Source organism: Ceratotherium simum, chromosome 1 (genome assembly GCF_057802395.1).
Source record: "Ceratotherium simum simum isolate JZ-2026a chromosome 1, ASM5780239v1, whole genome shotgun sequence".
NCBI lineage: Eukaryota > Metazoa > Chordata > Mammalia > Perissodactyla > Rhinocerotidae > Ceratotherium > Ceratotherium simum.
Window position 1 is genome coordinate 89,852,277 of NC_141900.1, and position 26,097 is coordinate 89,878,373.

The following is a 26,097-nucleotide window of genomic DNA, read 5'->3' on the forward strand; positions in this document are numbered from 1 at the left end:
TACACAAAGACATTTTTATTGCATTGGGGAATGACTACTGCTTCTCTTGTTGGTTCACAGGACTCTTTACATCTCAAAAGATACAAATAATGTGCAGAGGAATCATTACAAGTTTTTCCCTTAAAAAGGATGGGTCTTGTTTCTTCTAGGCGTAGACCACACTCCCCACCCCCCACCCCCGACCTATCTCTGGTACCCTGCAGTTTGCCTTAGTTGATTACAGTTGAGGACATTTGGTAGGATGGTTAGCGATTTAAGGAGGTAAAACTCAGGGGAGGTGTCTCGGTATGACACTGGGAATAGACAAATAGACAGTGGGCTCCAGGCATCAACCAACACAAACCAGCTACACCCGCCATGGAGACGGAAGGGTCCACCCCAGGAAGCCGACCTCAAACACTTTTAGGAATCTTTAATGCTGACCTGATAGGCATCTCCTTGCACTGAGCATCAAATGATGTGAAGTGCTAAATATATAATGCTCTTCCCTCCTACCATCAGGCAATCAGAGAGCAAAAAGCCGCAGAGCAATAGCAATCGTGGTGTATGTCCTCCATTCCCCCCCTCGCTTGGAATCTTAGGAACGTTTCCTCTTATTTGCTTTCTTGCCAACCAGCAGATGCAGAATGGTAAGAGGTATCAGGAACCACTAGAAGGTTTCTCAGAAACTTGTGGCAATAAGAGATCTTGGGTGGCATTCATTTATTCACGTGATGCAAGTCAGACACTGTGCCGGGGCCGGCAATACAGAACTGAAGAAGACATGATCCCGGGTCCCTCCCTTCTCTGCAGTGTCTACTGTGAGGAAGCTGCTGGAAAGAGAGAACACAGTCTCCCACCCCAGCTTGGGACATACTGAACATACCCCAATGCTTATGACTGGTTCTTTTACTTACAAATATTGTTTATACTCATTTTCAAATGTCACGCCAATCAGTAATAATAATAAGTTTTTTCTATATTGACAGTTCTTTCAGCCTAAGGATGAACTGCCCCAGGTAAGTTCCACTCACATTTTAAAAGGACACAGCTATTGAGACTAAATGCTTTGTTTATCTAATAAAGGCAGAATTACTCATAATTCTATTTACTCCAAGCCATAGAGAAACAAACTACAACAAATGTAGGATCTTGATTTCAGATGTCTATGATGCAGTTCTTCTTGATGTGTATTTGTGTATCTGCTCAGGTCTTTGCTACATTCTCTAATATGTCAGTTGGTCCACCAAGGAGTATGTCCATCAGCCCAGAGATAATTCATTGGTTTCGATTTATTCCTGACCTCATGTTTCAACCTCCCTTCACCACAGGCATTTGGTACTGTTGAGTGAAGTCAGCTAGAGGTAAGGTAAAAAGAGCAAAATAAGAAAACTATTGTTTTCCAAATCTATAAGTGACCAGTGGTCAAGATTCTTAGCCCCACTTTGAGCTGTAACAGAATATATAAACATTTTTACATCAACCCATCATGTTCATACTCATCTACACATATATTCACATACTCTGCCAAATATTCCCCTCCTTATAGACACACACCCCTAGTATCAATGCTTATAACAAGGTATAACAAAATACATACTACACAGATAAAAATATCCTGTAAAAATCCACAAAAACATCCAGAGGCCCCATAGAGGCATAAACAGATACAAGATTAGAGGTGTTGCTCAGTAGAAAACTACACAAGTGAAGGCAGGCTGCAGTGAAGACACTGCCGGTAGGGGTTAGGAAGTGAAAAACAGGGCAGAAGGGAGGAAAGGTGCTTAGGAAATGACCACAAGATATCAGAATCCTTTAAAAATGTCAGGTGATCCTCCCAGAAGAATAGAAGAGGTTTGTTGGGAGTGGTACGGATCAACTCTGCTTTTGTGGTTTTCTTCGCTTGTCGCACTGACCCAATTAAAGTACTGTAGCATTTCATTTTGGATAACTGGGCAGGAAGAAGGAGAAAAAACCTATTTGGATTGCGTCTAAATACTTTAGAGCTTCATAGAAACCTATCAAGTGCATTAATGGTTGTTTTAGTTGGATGAAAAAGAAAATAAAGGATCAAAGATAAATTACTAATAAAAAATGAAAAAAAGCACTTATAATGTGACAACAGAATTGTGGTAAAGGATATGTAGACATCAAATTAATAAAATTCAAATATGCACTGTTTTCTCCTGTTACCTTATCTATGACACTGGCCAAGCTGGGTACAAGGGGCACGTGCACACACACACACACACACACACACACACACACACTACATTTTCCGGCTAGTGTCATCTGCTATTTGATTTTTGCTCTCAGGGTAGAGTTTTGGATGTCTTAAACACCAATCTCTTTTGTAAACAAACTATATTCTCTCTTTCTGGGGCATGTTACATGGTCTTGATCCAGAGAAAAAGGAGAGGCATTTAATAGACATTTCTCCTCTAGTTAGGTATGAGTCTGATCCTATACAAAATGGTTTATTTGCCCCTTTAATAAAGGTTGAAATCAATTTCAACCTGGATTGAAAAATCAGTTATCCAAGGGGAATAAATGGTTAAAAAAAAGTAGTTAAATAAAGTATTAACTAGTGCCCATTAGACATATTTCCTTATATCCCACCACTAGAGAGAAAATCAATTCCCAGGGCATTTCAGACACTGTTCTTACACGTGTTCGTTTCATAGTATGAGTGCCCTACTCTGTCCATACATAACCTCTTGTTAATTAAGACCAGCAGAGGTGTTCAGGCGGAGAGGAACACACACTCTCTAAAACCAGAATCTAAAACCTAATGGACCCAGTTAAATGCTGACTGTGTACATCGACACAGTTCAATTACTAAAAGTTCTGATATTTCCCATCAACAAAAAAAGTGATACTATGTTATGTAAGGCTCTGTCCTATTAAGAATTATTCTGTGAAGACTCCAGATATGTAGCAATCAAACAGCGCCTTGGGACAGGTTGTTCTGTTAAGCCATAAGAAAAGCAGCTTTTCCTGTTTTTTGTTTTTAAGAGGCTATTTAACACATGGTATTTATAGCACCATCAGTCTGAGGAACTCCACATATTTCAAAGAAAGTATCTTTTGATTCCATGAATGGATTCACACCTAATTCAGCATCTTTTAGAATAGACCATGACTGGCACTGGAAAGCTGTCAATGTCCAGAACGACAAGTTGGTCTAAAACTCTGTGACTTAGATGGAGAAAGAGTATCCACATTTATGTAACAAAAAATCGAGGCAGCTTAAGTGACTCCCCCAAAGTGACCCAGTGGTTGTAGGACACTTATCTCAGACCCCACCGGAGAACAGCTCCAGGCAGTGGAGTAAACACCACACCACGGTGGGCCCAGGGGACCCAGGAGCCGCATCTCCATTTAACAAGGCAGTCTGCACCCAGCAAAAACTGAAAGGCCTTCGTATGTGTGCAAAAGGAGAGTGGCTGGTAAGTTTAACTGCCTACAAAAGAGCATGTACTTGAGTGAGGTTAACGAAGGCCCGGGGCTAAGTGAAAAGAGAGGAAATAGAAGAAACCTGACTTTCACGCTTTTCTCCAAAATTATCACACACAGACTACACAAGAGCACACACACACACCTACACACACTACACTGACATCGTTCCTCTTTCTCAAAATTATCCCGTGGGATGAAAACCAGACCTTTGAAATGATGAGCAAAAAGGGGGCATGTTTCTATGCATAATGAAATACATACAACCCCCGACCCCCACAAATACCCATCAAGAACATTAAGATACCTATAGGAAAAAAAGAAAAACTTTCCATTTCAGTTGTGATTTGACCTGATTTCTACACCCCACCTACACCCACTGCATATATTAGTCTACTTATTAGCCTGACTGGTCGTGACTCTGTCAGAGCTGCCAGGCGGAGCTGAATCTCCTTGGTTAAGAGGACAGACTTAATCTCCCCACTTGGAGCCAGCCCTGCAAGTGCCTGGCTGGGCCTAGGGGGAGGTGAGGGTCTCTGGTGCTGACCAGGACCAACTTCTCCTGGGCCATCCTGGCGTCACCATCTCAGCTCTAGGCTCGTGGGCTTCATGTAGAAGACTGAGGGAAAAAGTCTCTCTTTCCCAATTCATACCCAGCCTTTCTTCCTTATTAACACTGTGCATAGAGATATGCTGCAGGTTTGTTCTAGCACAGAGAGCAGCAGATGTGAAAGCATATGACTTGTGCATAGAAAAAAAAAAGCAAAATGTGGGAAAGACTTCCCACCAGTCTTGCTCCAGTGTCACCAGGGCTCGGCTTGCAGGAACAACTGCTTCTTTCCCAACACGCTGTCCAGCCCAATGTCACCAGTGTCTCAGTTCACTTGGCTACTCAGTGGTTCCTGACGAGGATGCCTGGAGTGTCTGACTGAGAAGTACTGCTGCAGAGTGGAAGGGTGACAGGACAAAGGGACGAGGCCACAGGAAGATAATGACTGTTATGGCAGAGAATCATCAGAACAGCAATCAAAGGGATAATCTTGTCCAAGACCATGGATATAAAACTAGTAGCTCTGGGGGCTCAGAATTCAACAAACAAGTGCAGTACTGAATAGTCTAGTAAACAAAACAAATAACAAATGAACAGGCTGTTCAATAGTAGAGACTGTTCTTTTTTCTATTTCAGGGTTGAGGACTTTCTATTCGGAGGCCACACACATTGGTCTGTATAGCTATGAGATATCTGAGAAGTCCCCTCCTCCTGAGGATCCTCTGGTACCTGGTTGGTTCAATACTTGGGGGTAATTCAGCATTAACAGAAGTGAAATGGCGGCCAGACCCTCGCTCACTACGACACTGGTCTCTCTATTCCAGGGAGACCTCAGTTCTTCTTGTCCTCCTTCTGAGGCTGGCTTTTTGTGGTCCCTAGGTTGTTCCACACCTCGGTGTACATTAGGGTCCCAATGAAGACAAACAAGGTGCCCAGCCAGTGCCACAAAGTGAAAGGGTTCTGGAAGTACAGGATGGAGAAGATGAGGCTCACAAACTTGCGTAGAGTCACGACGAGCGTGACGGTGAGGGAGGCGCATTCTGTGGTGAGGATGAAGACACCCCGGATGCACACGTACCTGGAGGGGGGAGTTAAGGTGGTTTTCTGTAGACTACTGAGATCAGCGGGGAGGACCTTCTGACATGGTTCTTGGCTTAAATGTTCATATTTTGAGAACCAGAAAACATGGGGGTCAGCTACAGCTGCTCTGAGGCTCCTCCTCAGTAGAACATCCTGCAGAATTCCCACCCTGCCATTCCATTTGCAGATCCCAAATCAAAACTGCCTAAAGACCTCCCATTACTCTTATTCTAGATTCTTCCCACAGTTTACAGTGAAGGTCACCTCTCAAGTAATGACAGAGGGTCACACTCTCAGTAAGGGAGATCACCCCACCCTTATTTGAGCTGGTCCCCAGCCTTTCCACCCCCTCCTTCAAAAAGAAACTCTGTAGGGCAACTCTATGAGGTAACTTCAGAGGAATGAGGTCAATTCCAATCTGTTTCATTGTTTCAAAGACTGAATAACTTTTATAATGGACTTAAGGTTGTTCAAAAGAACCACTTAAAAATTGTTTGAATTAATTTGAAATTTCTTTCAGAAATTTGTGGCAGCTTGTGAAATACCCTAGGAACCTGGAAAACTCCAGGTAGAAATCACAGAGCATTCATGTCATATACGGATTCTTAATTCTCCACTGACTTCCACACCTCCACCCAGAGCAGTTCCTTCACGGTGCCCTGGGACTTACTGCCCTACTGCACCACTGGTGGCTCTTTTGCCTTCCACAAAGGAGCTCACTGGATGGGCCTCTTTGTCTCCTGCTCATGCAGAACAGATCAAGGCAAAAACAAAACTCACGTCACTGCATCGTTAGCAGAAAAGAATAAACTTCCCCATGCCAAAATAACAGAGAGAAGACTATGGCAGAGGAGTGCAAAGGATACTGAGTGATGACGTTCATGAGGAGGTAGACCCACATGACGGGCACGGTCACACCAACGACGGGAACTTGATAGAGTTCTGGAAAGATTAAGAGGGGAGACAGCTGTATCACTTTGGACAACTAAAGTTTTCATCTTTTTGAACTAAGTAATACAGACTGAACATGATAGCGATAGCAACTTTATTTCCCTTGCAAACAGATTTAGACCATACACCACTTTACTTGCCTTGATTCCAGGCTACATCAGTCTCAAGAGTCATTACATTTTTTTCTTAAAACAAATTATAATTTAATTTAATTTTAAAATAAACTTTTAACCATTCACCTGCATAGGACCCCATTTTACAAAGAAAGACTGAAGCACAGAGAGTTCAAAATGATATGGTCTTAACTGACAATTAGCACGAAAGGAAAGACAACAGTAACTAAATGCCATTTGGAAATATGTCCAATCCTACTAGTAAGCAAAGAATTCTAAATTAAAATAAGACTATACCATTTTATATCTATTAAATTAGCAATTAAAAATTTATAAATAATATCCTAATTTGGCAAGGTGGTCGTGGAACTGGCAGCCATTCAGAGGGTGGTAATATAAATTGGTGGTGTTTTTTCTAAAAATTAATTTCACAATACTTATTAAGGGGCCAAAAAAGTATTTATACCCATTCTTAGGAATTAATCCTAGATAGTTCAAAAGAAGAAAAAAGTTCTGGATCCATTGCAGTACCACTTATAATAAGGAAAACTCTGAATCAATCTAAGTATCCACTGATAGAGCAATGGGCATGTAAGCAAAGGTACTTGAACTAGGTGAGGCACTGTACATTCAATAAAAAAAAAATCATAAAGATGATATATAGTCACATTAAAAAACTCATAAAAAAGTGAAAAAAGCAAGTATAAAATTATATCTACACAAGGATTCCAACTACATAAGAATATATGTAAATAGTGTCTGGAAGGAAACTGGTAAAATGAAATTAGCTGATGTGTAGGGCGATGGAACTGTTTCTTTCCTTTCTTTAAATACATTCTTATGTTAGTTTTATATAATGAGGCTTGCAGAGTAAATGTTTGGGAGGAAATAAAATATTCAAGATCAAAGAGAATACGGACATAGTAATCCTCAAGGGTCAGTTTTTTTATATTGCTGAATTGTTTTGGGAGTTTGAATTATACAGCATAACTTAGAAAATTCTAACAAGGTGACGCTGAAATCTAGTTAGTAAATGAACATTAATTTTCTTTTGCAAAAAAATTAAAAGCTACATATATAAAGATAATTTGTTATAACTATACATCTGGACTAGTGGGAAATCCCAATAATCTGGTATTCCATTGTCTTTGAAACACTTAGCAAGTACTGAAATGAAAAGAAAGTTAACAAATGTTATTACTGCTTAATAACTTCAGATATTAACTTTATCAATTTGCTAAGGAAAGAGACAATCAGTATGACTTAAAATGTTTAGATAGATATTCAGCTCTCTCAGAAAATTCAAGAATAACAGGTTCACCTGAGTCTTAATTTCAAGACAAGCAAGAGAAAAAAATCTATATTTAACATAGGGATGATTCTGAAGAAGTTGAAGGCAGAGTCTAAAAACATTTATATAAATACTGAGCCCTGCAACTTTTAGAAGAAGCATTCTAGTAACTAAATCAAAATCAATCCCAGGGAATTTGATAACATGTTTATTTCAACAGCCCTTTGCTACTGGGGGCTCTCAGAGACCTTAAAAACCATTGTGTCAAAAAGCAGCTTGGGCCGGCCCCGTGGCTTAGAGGTTAAGTGCGTGCGCTCCACTGTTGGTGGCCCGGGTTCGGATCCTGGGCGCGCACCAACGCACCACCTCTCTGGCCATGCTGAGGCCGCGTCCCACATACAGTGACTAGAAGGATGTGCAGCTACGACATACAACTATCTACTGGGGCTTTGGGGGAGAAAAAAATAAATAAATAAAATTATAAAAAAAAAATCAGCTATATGTCAATCATATCTCAATAACAAAAATCAGAAATGATTAATTCCGAGCCTTAAAAACTATTTTTTTTTTTGCTGAGGAAGAGTAGCCCTGACCTAACATCTGTTGCCAGTCTTCCTCAGTCTTTTTTTCCTTGAGGAAGATTAGCCCTGAGCTAACATCTGTGCCAATCTTCCTCTACTTCATATGTGGGTTGCCGCCGCAGCATTGCTGACTGAGTGGTGTAGGTTCGCACCCGGGATCCGAACCCGGGCCACTGAAGTGGAATGCGTGGAACTTAACCACTATGCCACTGGGCTGGCTCCTTAAAAACTTTCTTGTATACTACCTTCCTCACACATTGTTTTGCAGGCAAATGGGAGAGGTGACACTGCAAACCCAGAGAGCAGTTACAACTTCTTAACTCATGTTCAGACAGCAAACTAATGTTCACTGAGCACCTACTTCATTCTACAAAATACACTTAGCATTTCAGGGATGAGCAACACACAGCCCTGAGTTTTAAAAAGTTTATTTCTTCCTTGTGTGTTTATTTGTCTGTATAACATGCTATGTCTTTTAGTAGATAATCAGATTATATAAGTAATTTCCTTCAAGTTAACTGGCAATTTATAGCTAATTTCTTAAATAGCCACTTTAAAGAGTAAGAGCTAACTTACACTGTAGACATTTGAACTAATTTTGCTTATTCCTGCCACCTAGCTAAACTGTAAGTTGTTAGAAGCCCTGTCATAAGTTTTGCTCCCCTTTGCTCCAAGGCAGCTCGGACTGGATCTGCGAGCAGATCTGCCTTTCACAGCAGAAAAGGATGAACAGGAGCAGAGAGAGCTGCACTGCCGCCCAACTCCTCATGGCTCCAGTCTCTGCAGTGTATTATTACTATTTGTTTGCATTCTCAAAACATCAAACATTCCACCTTCAAATGCAAACACAGAAATTCCAAAGCAAAATAGAAAATTTGAAGATATTCTCTTACTTCATGTGCAAATAATTGAGAAGCACCTGTAAAAGCTGTTGTTGCTGCAACTACAGATTAACGGCACTCAACTCCTGGAAGGTGGAATGGGGACAATTTTGAGGGGGACAGACTGATCTGGATAACATCATGAAAACAGCAGTGGTCAAGAGTCAAACTGAGACTCTGCCTTAGAAACTGTCAGTAATTCTTCTGGATAACCCCAAACTCACCAGACTTATTGAACAGAACTGCATGGTCACAGATATCAGAAGCCAAGAAGATGAAACCAGGAAGTGGAAGGGCATGCTATGGGAAGAAATAGGTCAGATAAATTTAAATGCAAAACCATTACAGAATAATACAATGACTGCAAGTTTTAAAGGTTGTTTAACAACCAATATCAAGAAAAGCAAGCTAGACATCTTAATTTAATGTATCCAGTGCTTCTGACTACTTGACATTGTATGGCGTGATATTAACCCCCTAAATTACAGTTCTTGCTCTTATGGAGTCTGATGGTCATCACATACAAAACAAAAAAATGGAGCCAGCACCCTTTCCTCAACAAAAGGGAATGAGAAATTTAAACACAAAGTCATTCTGCCCAAAGAATTTGCTATGTTTTACTATTTTTGAGAATGGTTAAGCAAATATAATGGATTTTAAAATGATATAGAATGTAAACGCAGATTTCAAGGAATTTAGGAAACTAACGGGAATGGAGTTTGAAGGACGATATGAGGTCAGGGAAAAAGAAATGAAGACAAGAATAAAAAGAGGTTGAAGAGGAAGGGGAAACATTAGGTAAGCAAAGACTATTGTGCATGACGACAACAACCCACCACCACCACAATAATATTAAGGAGTCACAGCTAACAGTTCCTGAGCAGGTAACCATGTGCCCGGTACCAGGCTAAAAGAAAGATGTGAACCAAACAGAATGTTCCTGTATTTTTTAAATTCCCAGCCACAGACTCTAGCTCCAATGAAATATCTCAAATTGCTTATCTTCAACTTCAGTACAAAAAGCTGGCAGTGAAGGAATCCCCGAGGTTACTGAACCTGGAGGCAGTTCTATCAGCCTGACCTCGAGGGGCTGTGTTTTGGGCATTGTCTCAACAGGAGAGAGGGAGAAGGAGGAGAGTTAGAGGAGGCGGCTCTAGATCAGCAGTTTAAAACAAAGAAGGAGAAGCACATATAATTCACTAATCAAACTCTCCATCAAATGAACAAAGCCCATCTGAGGGACTTCTCTCACCAACCTCCCAACTCTCTCACATGCCTGCCTGCACGGATTCCCCTTGGCGTGTTGTTTTTAGAACCTCCTTTTCCAGGTTTCCATATTGGTTTTAATTTGATTTCATCTACAGGAACATTAGGGGTGAAGGTTCCTTGTCCCTTGGGGTTGTTCCTGGTTAGCAGACACGTTTTGTTCACACTGATCATGACCATCTCATGTAGAAACTGTGGCTCAGAACACACACTAGTAGCCTATTAAAAGTACTTCAGTCTGTGGGGCCCAAAGCAGATAATAAATTGATCCTTCAACTACATCAGAAGGATGGCATGTTAGGTTTGAAATAACATATTACAGTAACAACTCAGTAATTTATATATTCCTCAGGTTCAAGAAATTGCTTACATTATAAAACAAAGCCTCCTTGGAGTGTTTCCCAAATTGTTTATACAGAGTTTCTTGGAAAATACCCATCCTTGCTGACATCAGAAGAGCAAAAGTCAGTGCCCCAATACCTGAAAGACAAACACTGGGTTAGGAGATGCCTACATTTTCTAATTTCCAGATCTTTTCTCAAAGACATTTATTGATTAAGTTCTACGAATATTACAAACTAATTGTAGAACATGTACAAAATTGTAAAAAGAAATAAAAATCAACCACTATATTACAATCCAGTCCTTAATAGTTCGCTACATCTCTCTCTATATATTTATTTATATATTTTATGCTAAGAAGGTTTCATAATGAATATATAATTTTATATCTTTTTCCTGGATTTTCCTTCAAGTCATTCATTAAAATTTTTTCAAGAGTATGATTTAATGGCTGCATATTATTCTATTATGTGGATGTACTATACTTAAATGTCTTACAATATGAGAATAGTTACATTACTTCCAATTATTTCATTATTAAAATCAATGTACATCGTTGTACATACATCTTTAAACGAAATGTTGATTATTTCCTTAGGATAAACTCTCATAAGTGGAATTACTGAGTCAAAGGTTGTAGACATTTTAAAAACTCAATACATACATAAATTTTTTTCCAGAAAGGCTGTGTCAATTTATACCATAAACAGTTTATATGAAAATGATTGTCTTACTGCACTTCAGCAGCACTGAGAATAATCATTTATTATCTTGCCAATATAATAGACCAAAAATAAAAAGCGACTGCATTTTGGTTTCGATCTGCATTTCTTTGATTACTAGACTAGTGAGGCTGAATATAAAATTATTGCGCATTAATTTTTTCCCCATGAATTGTATGTTCATATCCTTTGAAAATTTTTCTTATTGGATAAAGTATTTTTCTAATAGCTCATAAAGATCTTTCTGTGTTAAGAATAACAACCTAAAGGGATAAAGTTTCAAAGCCAAGAAGCAAGAATATAGTTCTTTCATTGCTATTTCTTTTCCATTTGGTCAGTCCCAATCTGTCACTGCCATCACTGAATGTGCTCGGAAAGAGTTTCACCTTCATATCATACACTGAGAGGGCAAAGCTCTACAGGAGTTGTCTAATTAATTCCACAAAGACATACTTGTATTTTAAAAAGTTCCCCAGGAAATTCTGATGATCAGTCAGGTTTGGGAACACTGCCATATGGAACAGCTCACTTATGAAGAAAATAAATCTAAGATTTAGAAATGGGTCCCTTGGAAATTTAAAGAATCAACTGCTGTAATGTGCCCTTTTGTAGAAGCTTCTACTCAGTAAACAGATCATGAAGAAATGGATGACACTCTAAGCACTGCTCCCAGAGAGTATGATGGACAAGTGGACATGTACTTTTCTTTCTCTACCAGTGGCAACCAAGAGAAACATGGATCCATGTTGTAGAACACACTTCCATGAATGTAGACATTTTCTTTTTTTCATTTCTTGAACACTAAGTTTCAGAGATATATGATCCCAAGTGTCTCTCTCTTCCATGGTATAATTTGTTTAGCTGAAGCTTCTTGCCAAGAAACATGTCCCTTAGGAAAAAACTCAGCAAACAGAACTGCAGAGGCAATTAACTTTATTGTAATTACTGTACTTGCCAAATAACCACCATGCAAATGCCTGGAATCCATCATTCTCACTTGAGCTGGACTGGGAAGTCTAGGAAATAAGAAAAAAAACCAGGTACAGAGACCAGAACTACAGGCAAGGTGCCCAGATACAAGGGAAATATTTATGTTACCCGTTTCCCTCTACTCTTCTCTTTCAGAACTTTGCATCCTTGTATTATATAAGCATTTAAATTTATTGTATCATCAATAAGTGCCTGGTATCCAGGGCCCCATGGCAAGTACTGAATATAAATGATTTGTGAACCGATCCTTACCACCTGCTTTGCTGACATGAAAGTGCAAATAAATATCCCCACAGACACCAGGGCAATGGAGGTATATTTGAATATGCTGTATCTGCAAAAATAAGAACAAGAACACCTTAGGAAAGCACAGACGGGAATTTCCACATGATGTTTACAATCAGATGACGCATGAGAGTATAAACCACCAAAATATGATTGAGGCACAGTCCATGTAAGTCTGTGCGTGAAAGAATCAGGATGCTGACTGGTTTCTAAACAACACCTTTCTTGGCGTTGTTTAAAACAGTTTGTTTCTGGGGCCGGCCCCAAGGCCTAATGGTTAAGGTTGGCACATTCCACTTCAGCAGCCCGGGGTTCAGTTCTCAGGCACGGACCTACACCACTCATGGGCAGCCATGCTGAGGTGGCAACCCACATACAAAATAGAGGAAGACTGGCACAGATGTTAGCTCAGGGCGAATCTTCCTCAGCAAAAAAAACAGCTTGTTTCCAATAGTTTGTGGACTAATAGACTGTTTCATCAGAAAACAAAAACAAGAGACACAGACCAGACATGACATTCCATTCTGCTCTCAGGAATCCAGATGAAAGCCTGACAGAGATCTTAACTGGCACCTGTTGCTTTTCCTGTCTTCAGGCAGCCCACACCTGAGTGTGAAGAGACACACCATGCAAGAGGAAGAACAGACCATCAGGGACAAGTAGCAGGATTGTGTTGACTCAGGAAATAATTCAACCGTCCAATTTCAGGAGCATATTTTTTTAACGTCTCTGAATGACTTAAATGTTATTTTTAAATGTTGTCGTAACTGGATAAAGGGAGGAATATTAAAAACTAATAGGGTTATTGGCAGTAATAACAGTGGCACTTAAAATTAACTAAAATAGTATCATTAACATCCTTCTCAGTGATAAAGCAAAAGGCTTCAGGCAAGAATTAAAAGAAATTAAACATACAGGATGAACCATCCAAGGTTTTCTACTCAAATACTCTGTATAGTTCTGGTCACAGCACCTCATAAAAGGCCCACACAACTGGCTAAGCAGTAGAACAAGGGGCCAAGACCCCAAAGCTAGAGAAGAGGGTGGGTGAGGGAACAGGCTGCTGGAGGCAGGTATTAAAATAAGGGAAATTCAAGACGGATAGGTTTATAACTCAGGTCTAAAAAAAACAATGGAGGGCATGGGTAAGGTGAATATCCACCTGACCTCCAAATCCTGGAATGAGGAGCACGCTATGAACTTGAGGGGCTCTACTCAAGATAAATAAAAGAAGTTACTAAGTACCAGTTCATGATACTGGATAGTTAACTTAGGGAAATTCCTGCTCCCTGGGTGATATACACCGAGGAGACCCAAAAAGGCTTAGATAGATAGATTTACGATGACAGATTCAAGTTCTTAAGGGAAACTGAGATGTGTGAGAAAGGCTCCTGACATTTTGGGGACAGCCAGGGGAATACATTCCTTTTATATGTTCTTTTGTATCCCTGCTTTGAGCCAAAATCAAAGGTAGGAAGGACCATAGGTCTGTCCCAAGATGAATTCTACACTACCAAGAAGCACAATGTGTACTTCAAATGTAACAAACCTGACAATTTATATGTATGCTTAAATGCAGAGAGCCTAGCAAAGAAATCAACTACAATGGTCCTTATCTGGGGAATACATAAGCCTCAGGAGATAAAGAGTTCCTGATAAGGAACCTGGTAAGACAGGACAATTGTCCTTTTAATGACACAGGCTTTATTACTGAAACTCTAGGTTCTCACAGTCTGAATTGACAGCTACTTTCCAAGCTAGTATGGAGAGTTCTAATGCTGGGGTGGATATTGAATACACTGAAAAGTTGGCATCAACTTCTATAATTTTAGTCTTAATAGTAAGGGTGAAGTTCCTATGAGGAATATTCCAGATTGTTGGTGCTGTTTCTCCCCATTGTTCCTCTTCCTTGAGAGTGAGGGGTGAGGCTCAGAATCAAGGTGGGAGACAAATACTTTTTCTTTTTTTTAGTGAGGAAGATTGGCCCTGAGCTAGCATCTGTGCCCATCTTACTCTATTTTGTATGTGGGACGCCACCGCAGCATGGCCTGATGAGCAGTACATAGATCTGCACCTGGGATTCAAACTGGTGTACCCCAGGCCGCCGAAGTGGAGCTCGTGAATTTAACCACCACATCACTGGGTCGGCCCCAACAAATACTTTTTAATGTTTATTTCTTAGTTCATTATGTTGTACTTCTGTGACAGCACTGTTCCACAGAACTTCTCTGAAGTTGCAAATGTTCCATATCTGGGTTCTCCAATATGATCAGCACCAGCCAAATGTGGCTACTGAGCACTTAAAATGTGACTAGTGAGACTGAAAAACTAAATATTTAATTTTATTTCATTTTCAATAACAAATTTAAATGTAAATAGCCACATGTAGCTAGTGGTGACCATATGGGACAGTGAAGTTCTAGACCAACTGGCTTCACAGGTTAGTCCGGTACTAAAGATTCAATGATGACAAGAGCTAATTAGTTCTACACAGAGAATATGTGGCTCCAAAGCCACAGATGGGGCCTCTTACCTGGCCCAGTGCCCCAGGAAGGTATATCATTGTCACAGAGAGAATTAAGAAACAAGGTTGACGGCCAAGAGCAAACTCATCACCACTATGAGAAGAGGAATCCAGATGACTAGCTCACGGATGGTGCTCAGGATATCCTTCCCATACATAAAATATAAAAGAGTACTGTTTACCTTTTCTTCAAAATGATAATTCCTAGAATCATGTTGGCAATCAGAGAACCCTGTAAAAGGACAACAGAGAGTTTTAGTGCACTAAGGACAGACAATAACATAATTCAAGATAAATATGAACATGGACAAGGGGGAAAAACAGCTGAACAAGAGGTTAGGATGAATAATTAGTAAGGTTCAGGTGTTCTTATGATGGCAAATAGGATAAACCATAAAAATCTATAATGTAAAATAAGAAAACCTTTTAAAGATGACAATGAGTATAAAAATGATCAATTCTCAATAACTGGTCATAGCTGAAACTAGGCCTAGCAGGAATAAACTATAGACTTATTTTTGTCAAATTTTCTACTATCTACTGTATAAGAGCTTTTAATAAGCTGCTCCTCACCCCCAGCTTTAATGAAAGAAGTCGTGTGGGGATCTCCCTCCTCTCTAGAAAGGTGTCCATCAGTCAGCAAGTGTTTATTGAAAGCCTACTATGTGCTCGATGCTCTGAAGGTCACCTTAGTAATTATAATTAGCTCTGGTAAGTCCTTTAGGAATAAAACATTTGAGCTCACAAAAATCTCAGAGCACACAGAAATGTTCTAATTCTGATTACCACCCATTTTGCTGCCGTCCTAACTATGTTCCCATTGAAGTCTTTCCTGCTCTTCAGGGAACACTGTTCTTATTTACATACACACTCAACACAGATCTCCCACCATACATGAGGCAAAGAAGAAACCTCTACTGCTTTGGGAGAAGCCCACCTTCATCAAGAATTTCCCTTTATTTAATTATCTCAAGTCTCTGCTTTAAGAAAATCAGAAAAGAGAAGTATCTGTGTCACGTACTAGAAGTAAATGTAATTGTACGGAAGAAAGAAACAAAAAGTGATGAGAAATAAGCAAATAACATTGCTAGCAAGTTTGAATATAAAATCAACCAGATGAAGGAAATTAAAGGTAAAATCTGTTTCCCGGGGAGATTTTAACTTTCTTTTTATTCATCACCCATAAGACCTCAGATAAATAAAAGTAAACTGTCTACTTTCACATTCCTCTCTTTTTGCCTTACTTCTCAGATGAAAGCCAGCCTCTGCTGCCTCATCCATGAGACCTATTCTTAGACTCGAGACTTTACTTATTACAAGACCTTTCTACTTTTGGCCTGTGTTCAATCTACCCACTTGGCTGTATTTCCCAGAGGAACATCCGCACGTGAGCCGCAGCACTTACAGATCTGAATATCATATGCAGGGGCATGGCAATGTGGAGGTTCAGGGCGTAGTTGTTCACCACGCTGACGGTGAAGAACATGGCTACCATGACAGCATAGTACCTGAAATGCAGAGAGAACAGTCATCACACAGAATCGACCATGTCAAGAAAATCAACTATAAAAGGAAATATATATTTTTGTTTAAACAACTATTTTGCTTATTTCCTCTGTATTAAAAGATTGTATCACCATCATAGTGTGAAGTCAAATACTAAGTATATATAAAAATACTTCACAAAGCCAGACTAATATGGAAAAAGTTTAAATTATTGAATGTTTCAAGATCATTATTTTAATATTTTTCAAATATATTATTTTAGTATTTTTCAAGCAACTTAAAACTAGGCTTCGAAAAATGTTACCTGATAGATATCAATAGGTTTTTTAAAGTGAATGGGTAATTTTTATTATTATATCAGTTCTTTGTATATAATTTTCATACACCTCTAAAGAACTTGAAGATGGTTAACTCTCTCAAATATTTCCTCTATACACTTGTTTATACTACTAATTTTCACTATTTCTAAAGAAAAGGTTTGCTAAGTTAAGAGTTACTTTCAGCCTAGCAACTGTTAAAATTCTCTCACATTCTGAACCAGTGGCCTCCAAATTAATGAGGACATTGTTTGACTCATATAGATTTCTATTTAAAATCAGGGCCCCTGTTTTTTGAGCATTTATAGGTCTTTAAATAATAATAAAAACAAACACGAAAAGAAATCCAGTAACCCTAATAAGTCAGAAAGATGAAGGGATAAATACAAATGACCAATTATAAACAAATAAATGAATTAAATAAATAATTTTACATTTGTATGCCCCCATTTTGAAATAGAAAATACTTAAGCTTCTCATATGCACCAGGTTAAACCATATAAAATTGCCAATTTTTTTGTAGGTCAAAAAGGGTTGAACATCAGCAATTTCATATGATTCAACCTAATACATTCAAAAAGAGAAAAAATAATATTTGAAATACATGGCTAAAGAATGCAGGGTAAAGGTAAATAGGTGGTTCCATATTCTTCCAGAAATGTTGATCTTTGAGCACAGATCCCCACCCTTTTTCATCTTTGCGCATCTGAAGAATGTGACAGCACTGAGTCTCAATTATCTTCCCTGATAAGAACATATTTTGCATTGCTGGTTAGGTATGGAGCTATATGCTCTAATAGGCAGCCACACTATGGCTAAATTAACACAATCTGGCAAGTTTGAGGAGCTTTACAATGAATATAAAACACAGTGTTACACACATGCAAAATTACTGGCAATGGCGATTTCATAGCTTCTAAGTAATATACTATTGGTGACTTCACAAGGCTTCTTGCCAAATTTTGTTAGTTCTGTCTTGAAAAGATGCCATTTGGAAATAAAGAGTGTTCATCAAGGTCTTTTAGGATAATTAATTCCAAGTATTCCACATTGTGCCTACATAGCACTGCCTAGAAATTGCTCATGGGGATGAATGACATGAGCAAGATTTTGATTATGGGTTCACAGATAGAAAATAAAATTGCCAGCACACATGGGACACACAGGGGGTATGGTTGTTAGGGCAAGATCATGGGGAGCCTCAAAGGGCAGGTTAGGGAGTTTGGCCTTCACTCTGAACCTAATGAGTTCAGATGGTGACCCCTGAGTGCTTGTGAGAGAGGGTGCCACCATACGACAGTAGGAGGTTGAAATGCAGGGACGAAGAGGTGATAGGCCGGAGGTCAGCCTGCTGGGATACCATTATAAAAGTTATGGTGACAGTGAATACATTCCTGAACTATGCTAGTGGCAGCCAGAATGGAAAGAGATAGTGGAAGGAGGAGGGAAAGGGTTAGAGGAATCAAAAAAAGCTGGTCTTGGGAGTAGAAAGTTTTATCCAGATACTAAAGCCAATGAAAAATAAACAAAAAAGTATTCAGAATATTTAGCATCACATTGGGAAATTTAAAAATACAATACTAACAAAATTCAGCAACATTTTCCACAGCAGGCTACTCAGGAATGCTGGAAAATAACACCAACAAGGATGAGCCTTAACCAGTCCTTGGAGACACTGGTACCAGAATTCCCTCTCAAAGGGACTGAGTGACACTATCCTACTAAATGCTCACAACTAGGTGGATTACACTTTTATTTCAAGTCTCTCACAGCAAGAATGCTGAGTTTTCAATACGTTGTTTATTATAAGAACTGCTCTGTTTTCTATTTGGCCCCATGAGTACGGTTATGCAAACTTAGACTAGTGGACGGAGGCCTGGAATCAACAACTTTGCCTTAGCTTGCCGTTCATCTTCTCTCAGTTGAGGTGAAATTCACACAGCATAAAACTCAACCATCCTAAAGCAAACCATTCAGTGGCACTTAGTACATTCACACTGTTGTGTAACCACCACCTCTATTTACTTCCAAAAGCCATTCGTTTCTAAAAATGAACAATGATACCACTCTTAGCATATTTGATAACTTTATCAACATGAGGATAGCATATGTAACCATTTAAAAATTTTGTGGTCACAGTAGGCCTTTAACTGACCATGTACTACACATACAGATACACACACACTCACATATATTCATTGTTGTCTCCATCACAGTTATTTTAAGTGTTGTAGCAACAATTTTATTCTAAAAACAGGCTCCCTGGAGTTTCACAACATATTAAGTTCAGAAAATGAATTATTATTCTCCTGATTTCTTGGATACAAATCTTATAAAAGGATGTCTCATATTGCTTTTATGTAGGTACCAGAAAAGCTCTTAATTTAAAAAAAAAAACAAAAGCTAAAAGAGACTTCAATGTGCCATACCTTATTGGGATAGCTGGCCGCTTCCTTCCCAGATCAGCTTCAAAGAGGAAGCCTTCCACAGCAATAAATAAAAATTGTGCAAATGTTACAATGTTCCCACATCCTGGATGCTTCCTGTGTTGTGAATAACAAAAAGAGAGGCACAAAAAAACCAGATAAGGGGCACTAAGTCTTGTTACATTGATAGTTCAGAACAACAGGGAGAATAGATTTCTATTACCCAGTGTCCTTTATCTGAGTTTTCATATGCCATGGACACTCATTTAGTAATATACCTCACAGAGAAGAATGTCAAGTTTTCTTATGTCACCCCTCCCTCGGTGTAGCAGGCCATGAGGAAGAAGCACTGTGATATACTTGTTCCTAGAACAACTTTCCTAGTAAACTGTAGGAAGTTCGTCATATGTTCTTATTGGGATCCTCACTTAACCAAGAGGGCTTTAGTCAGGATCCTAGTCAGCTTAGGCAGCAAAGCCTAAGGATAGAGTTGCTCAGGTCTCCTAGAATCTTGATATATCCTCCTGACCAGGCATCTCAGAGACTGCTGTCAATCAAAGACGCGTACCCAGTGTTGACGACAGGGACATTACCTCAGACAGCATCCCCACCAGGGCAACAATTGGTTCTTGGGGTGGGGTGGGGGAATCTTACTCTTTGTATAAGTATAAAGTACAGATATACATATAGCATATAGTATACCTGTGGAGGGGTGATTAGGAGAAAAACGTCTAGAAAGGGTCTTGGGGTTGGGGGAGGAGCAATAATGAAGAAAATATTGAGAAATGCTACTATAATCTACCGTTCTCCACAACCCTTAACCCAGTGTCTTGGATATATGAGGCACTCGGCAAATGTTCTTGGAATTCAATCGAACCTCTTCAGTGATCTATGTAAGAGTTAGGGAATCTTCCATGGCGACCATTAGGAACAAATTCATAAGGCAGAAAAATTCGTCCGACATCCCTCTTGAGGCACCATGTGAAGACTAGTTACTTAAAATGTTGGTGGTTGTCTTGAGCTTGTCCTCCATGGGGCTCTGCTCAGTCACTGGAAGAAGTACAACACGAGCACCTGTCTTTGTCTTCCTGAAGCTTCCAGATTCCCCATATGACCAGCATTCACAGCCTTCATATCTGTATTCACATTTACCCGAAGCCAGTGATGAGAGGGATTTAACTGTATTATTATATATTCATGTAACACTATTTATTAAAAAAAAACCGCCATTCTCTATTGGTGGTATTAATATGAAAAAGCAATGCCAAGATATACAAATTCTTAAATACACCCATGAGGCATAAATATAGACAACCCCAGGCATACGCCATTCTTGCACAGAGCTACGCTTACCATCTAAAGCAGAACTGCTGCTTCTGTCAGGCTCTCCTGACTAAGGTTTCTTTGAAAACTACTGCTTTATATTCAATTCAACGATTTCTTTTAGTACTTCTTATATTCAAGGGACAGGGCCAAACATTACCAGAATCCATAAATAATCATGTAAGACATTTACCTCATTCAAGGAGCTAATTAAAACCATTAGCCTAAATATGATGACAAGAGAAGGAACTTGAGCTCTAGCAAGTTCCGAGCACAATGCTTTTCAATTCTGGCGAGGCTGCTCTTTAAAAACCCATCCACCTGAGGAGCTCACCCTCCCAGTTCTGACTGGATTGGTCTGGGGTAGGGCCCTGGAATCTGTACTTTTGAAAGCTTCCCACTTGATTCTAATGAGCAGCCAGAATTGAGAACCACTAGTGTAGGTTTTGGGAAAGGGCTGGGAGGTGTGTCTGTATGTGTGTAAGATGAGCAGGTAATCTCATGTGGCTGTCACAGGGTTGAGAACCACTGTGCTCCACAGTGTACACAATGACACGCATGATCCAGCTCTGTCACTTACCCTGTGACAGTGGAAGTTAATTACCCTATTTAAGTCTAGTTTTCTTATCTTAAAAATGGGAACAATATTAGTGCCTATTTCATTGGTTTACTGTAGAGTAAATAAGCCAGTCCTTGAAAAGCACTTAATATAGTGCCTGCCACAGAGGGAAAAAGGCAAAGACTAGAACCAGAGGATGAGCAGTATTTAGAATCTTACAAACTGAAAGGTCTTCAATCTAAGTACAGTAACCTTTCTTTTTTTGCTAAGGAAGATTCACCCTGAGCTAACATCCATTGCCAATCTTCCTCTTTTTTTTCACTTGAGGAAGATTAGCCCTGAGCTAACACCTGTGCCAATCTTCCTCTATTTTGTATGTGGGTTGCTGCCACAGCATGGCTTGACAAGGGGAGTAGGTCCATGCCTGGGATTCGAACCTGCGAACCCTGCCTGCGCACTTAACCACTACTCCACTGGGCTGGCCCCATAGTAATCTTTTTAAAGACATTTATATTGTCCAATTTTTCTCACCTATAAAATGAAAGTGCTATATTTTTAATGTTGTAGTGAGGATTCGATGAGAAAATATATGTCAAGTGCCAAGTGCAAGACTTAGCCCAAAAGGGGCTCATTAAATTTCCTTGCTTTCTCTTTCATTTTCTCTTTGCCAAAAGCGTAGGCCAACTCAATTAAAGAACAGTTATCAGAACACATAATGTGTAAAGTTAGGTGCTAGCCGGGAAGGAGCTCCCAATGTGAGTGGGACGTGATCCCTGCCCTTCAGGAAACGACAACAGGATGAGGGAGTCAAACGTGGAGTATGAGACAGTGAGAACCCAGGGCCATACAGGGAAGGTCAGAGGCCTGGGCACATCCCGTATACCTCCCTACCCCGCTCTTTAGGCACAGTGTCTGGCCTTCACTCAAGCAATGGAATGAATGTGCAGGTGCCTCACTTTAAGCAAACGTGATCTAGAATATTAGGATTGTATGAAAGATAAAAAGAAACAATTTATTTCCAAAAATGATTCACTTTACAAGTGTATTCTCCATAGGATTTTTTTATAGGTATCATAATAATGTTTAATTTTATCTTTATTTTATGGAGGTAGGTATTATTATGCCCATTTCATTGCTAAAGACACTGTGGGCTACATGGCACTGAGTTAGGTAAGTCTCCCAGGGACACAGGGCAAGTAAACGGTGTTTGGAACCCCCTTACTATTGTTATTTTTTTTTATAATTCAGTGGTTTTTAGTATATTTAGAGTTGCGCAGCGATCACCATTATTTAATTTTAGGACGTCTCCAAAAGAAATCCCATAGGAGTCACTTCCCATTTCCCCTCTCCTGCTCCCTTGACAACCCTAATCTACTTTGTCTCTTTTTCTAAAGGATTTTTACATCTCCCTAATGTACTCAAATAATTCAATTAAAAAAAAAATCAACTTACAGAGCTTTTTAGGAACACACTGTTCTATAGCTACCAATGAAACTATTTATTTCAACTCGAATAATTCGTTTTAAAACTTCAGAGTAAAAACTTGGATCCTTTTCTCTAAATCACTTGTTTTCTTGAACTTTATTCCTCTTAATAATCATTAACTGCAAACAGTTTCTTTTACTTTGAATTCTCTTTGGCAAAAATCCAAATTTTTACTTTTAAAAAAGCAACTTGGAAGAGAAAGAATTGGGCAGATAGTTTATGCCTCTTGTATTTCTTATTCTAGATTTAGGAAACTTCTTTATTTGATTCAACATTAGGCACTTGATTAAAAAATAAAATGGGGAAAAGAAAATGTTTCAGACTGTTTTCTTGTCTTAAGACACGCAGTACCTTGCCTAGTTAGCTGATGTGGGCGTAATCTTGTTTCCAAGGTAGAATGTAAGGTCTTTTGGAGGGAGATCAAGGCACTCATTCATTACTTTGCATCTGCTCTGTACACTGCATGGTGCTCTATATTTTATTATAGGTCCCAACTATATGTACAGAAATCAGAAAGAAAAACCTAAATATGTTTTCCAATTTGGGGAAAATGGTTAAAAATGTTTGCTTCTCCCTACAAGTCACTTTAGCATTTCCATTTATGTTTAGTGTTCTACTTGCCACTTACTGGGGCACCTAATGGTTCCAAGGAAGCCATTTAAGAAGCACAGTTCCTGCTCTATAAAAATTTATGAGCTTTCCACTGTGATGTCCCAAGATAAAGTCACAAATTATGAGAAGGCCAAACCTACAAAGAACCTTAAAGACCATCTGGTCCAAGCAGCTCTTATTTTATTGATCTGTAACATGAGAAGTCGTGAGTTGCCCAAGCAAATCAGGAAAAAGCTGCTATTCAGTCTGGTGTACCACTCATTAAATTAATAAATGTACCTCTCACCACTTTATGAAAATCCACTGCTATATGCAAAAATCCAGATTTACAAAAAAGATAAATAAGGAGTGATGATTTACTTACAAATTATTCAGTGTTCTAAATAGAAGCTCCTATAATGCACGAAAACATTCTGTAAAGCTAGATTTATCCACAATTTTTCAGGAACAGCTCATAAAACAAGGTACATTTGTATTGAAACAAAAGTTGTTGGAGAGAAGGGGGAGCAGGGGCTTCAAACATGCATCTCATTTAATCCCCCACACGCCATGAGGCTGGTAGGGCCATCCCCTCCCTTTTACAGCTGAGAGAACAGACTGGGGGAGGTCAAGTAGTTTAGCCAAGGCCTCACAACTAGCAAAGAGGGCCTTCAGTTGCCAGCATATTCTGACATCAGCCTTTGGCAAGATTTCACTTAATGGCATATTCAACACAAATATTACACTGTTTTTCTCTGACCTTCATTTCCATGGCTGGCCTGATTTTATCATTTTTTTATATTTTTAAATCAATTTCCAAAGTGACCATTCTTTGAAGTGTACTAGCTTACAGCCAGATACGTTCTTTCTTTCATTTTCATATCTCTCACGATCTACTTACAAGAATGACAAATGACAGACCTTTATCAACGCTTTCTGCATAATAAAATTTCAAGCTCTGTAACTGCAAAAACTAACCCCACGTGGACTTTACCTTGAGTAAATTAGTTGCCTCAGAATGACTTAATCAATTGTACCATGAAAATAAAATACATTTCATTCTTCTTTTTTTTTTTTGTGAGGAAGATCAGCCCTGAGCTAACATCCATGCTAATCCTCCTCTTTTTGCTGAGGAAGACCGGCTCTGACCTAACATCCATTGCCAATCCTCCTCCTTTTTTTCCCCCACAGCCCCAGTAGATAGCTGTATGTCAGAGTTGCACATCCTTCTAGTTGCTGTATGTGGGACGCAGCCTCAGCATGGCCAGAGAAGCAGTGTGTTGGTGCGCACCCAGGATCCGAACCCGGGCCGCCAGCAGCGGAGCGTGCGCACTTAACCGCTAAGCCATGGGCAGGCCCTAAAATACATTTCTAGTAGGCACCACCTGGGGAATTGGGTGACCAAAACTATGGGCTGCTCAAGCTCAAAAATAATAGGGTTGAAAAAGATACTGGACTAAGAGTTTAGATATCCTGGGTTCCAGTTCTGGCTCTGCCACTTACAAGTAGTAAAAGATCATCTAACTTCTTGGGACCTGTTTCACTTTCGGTAAGACAGAGATTTTAATTCTTGACCTATCTTGTACACAAGATTGTTCTGATGGTCAGTAGTAATTTCTGATGGAAATAATGTGTAGATTCAGAAACATGGCACTAAATAGCACCACACAGATAGTATTTTACAGCAGGGGAAAAAGGAGGCCCAGAGAGGCTAAATGACTTGAAAAGGTCACACAGCCAGGCCATGACATATTGAAATGCACACCTTTGAGATTTTTGGTCCTGAGCCTTTTCCAGTCTGCCTGTATCTTTTCTGTAACACCTTCTATCCACTGAACTTGGCACATTATTACTCAACACTACTTTCACGCTACCTCAATAAAGCTAACCTAGTTTCCCTTGGGAAATTTATAAAGTTACACCTCAAAATGCATGCTTCCCAACGCAAAGACTATAATACCTTAAAGCTGGAAATGCTCTCCGGGGTCAATTGGACGGACCTTCCGTATAAACAAGAATCCATTCTACTACATCACTAAGAGGTACGTTTGGGCAAAACATTCATAACCATCTCTAAGGCCAATAAAACAAATGCTTTGCGGGGCACTAATACAGATGAAAACTTCCTTTGCAGCCTGTACAAAATCAGACTGCTTTATAAGTCAGAAAGCGTTGCTTAAATCAAACATGAGGCATTAACAGGATGGAGAACAGAGCTGGAGGAACTTGTCTGCCTCGAGCTCCCTGCCGACCTTGGACCAGTCACGTGAAAAACTCTCCAGGCTTCAATCCCTCCAGTGTGTGAAAAAGGGGTGACGACAGCAAGACCCCGAGTGTTCCCGTGCAAGGGATGCTGTGACAGTGTTGCGCGGGATAGCGGGGGGTGCGCAGGCTGACGAAGTAGCCAGCTCAGCAGGGTCCCGGGCAGCCCCGAGCCGACCGGCGGCTCAAACCGTGCCACTCCGGCCCCCGCGCGCCGCGGGTGGGGGCGCATCAGGGGGGCGGCGCGCGGGGGCGCCTCTCCTCCGACGGCCTCAGTGCAGCTCCAGGAGCCCGGGGGCGGTCCGCCGGGGTCACTCACCGGGCCAGGAGCTCCAGGAAGATCACGTTACTGCAGCAGCCTGCGAACACCAGGCCCACGGCGAAGGCCGGGCGCATGGCCGGTGCAGGGGAAGGGGAGCGAGCGCGCAGAGGAAGCGCCCGCCTAGACCGCTACCCCAGGAAGCCGGGCTGCTGCCTCGGCCGCGGCACAGAACATCGCCACTGTCCCGGGGCGCTGCTCTCCCCCGGGGCCGCTGCGGTCTCCCCGTCCCCGGCGGCCGCCACCAACGCTGCCGGCCGAAGAGCGTAGTTCCCAGTCAGCCCGGGCCCCATTCATC

The 26,097-nt window shown here is 40.2% G+C and overlaps 1 protein-coding gene across 1 annotated transcript; it reads right to left on the reverse strand.

Annotated features, from left to right (window-relative positions):
* On the reverse strand, positions 1–26,097 carry SLC35B4 (solute carrier family 35 member B4). Its single transcript, XM_004430749.3, has 10 exons — positions 25,800–26,097; positions 19,264–19,377; positions 16,417–16,519; positions 15,194–15,243; positions 12,455–12,536; positions 12,168–12,228; positions 10,519–10,628; positions 9,107–9,182; positions 5,932–6,007; positions 1–5,063 (listed from the first exon to the last, which is right to left on the reverse strand). Exons 1-10 carry the CDS (start codon positions 25,874–25,876, stop codon positions 4,817–4,819), a joined length of 996 nt encoding a protein of 331 aa, XP_004430806.2. The 5' UTR covers positions 25,877–26,097; the 3' UTR covers positions 1–4,816.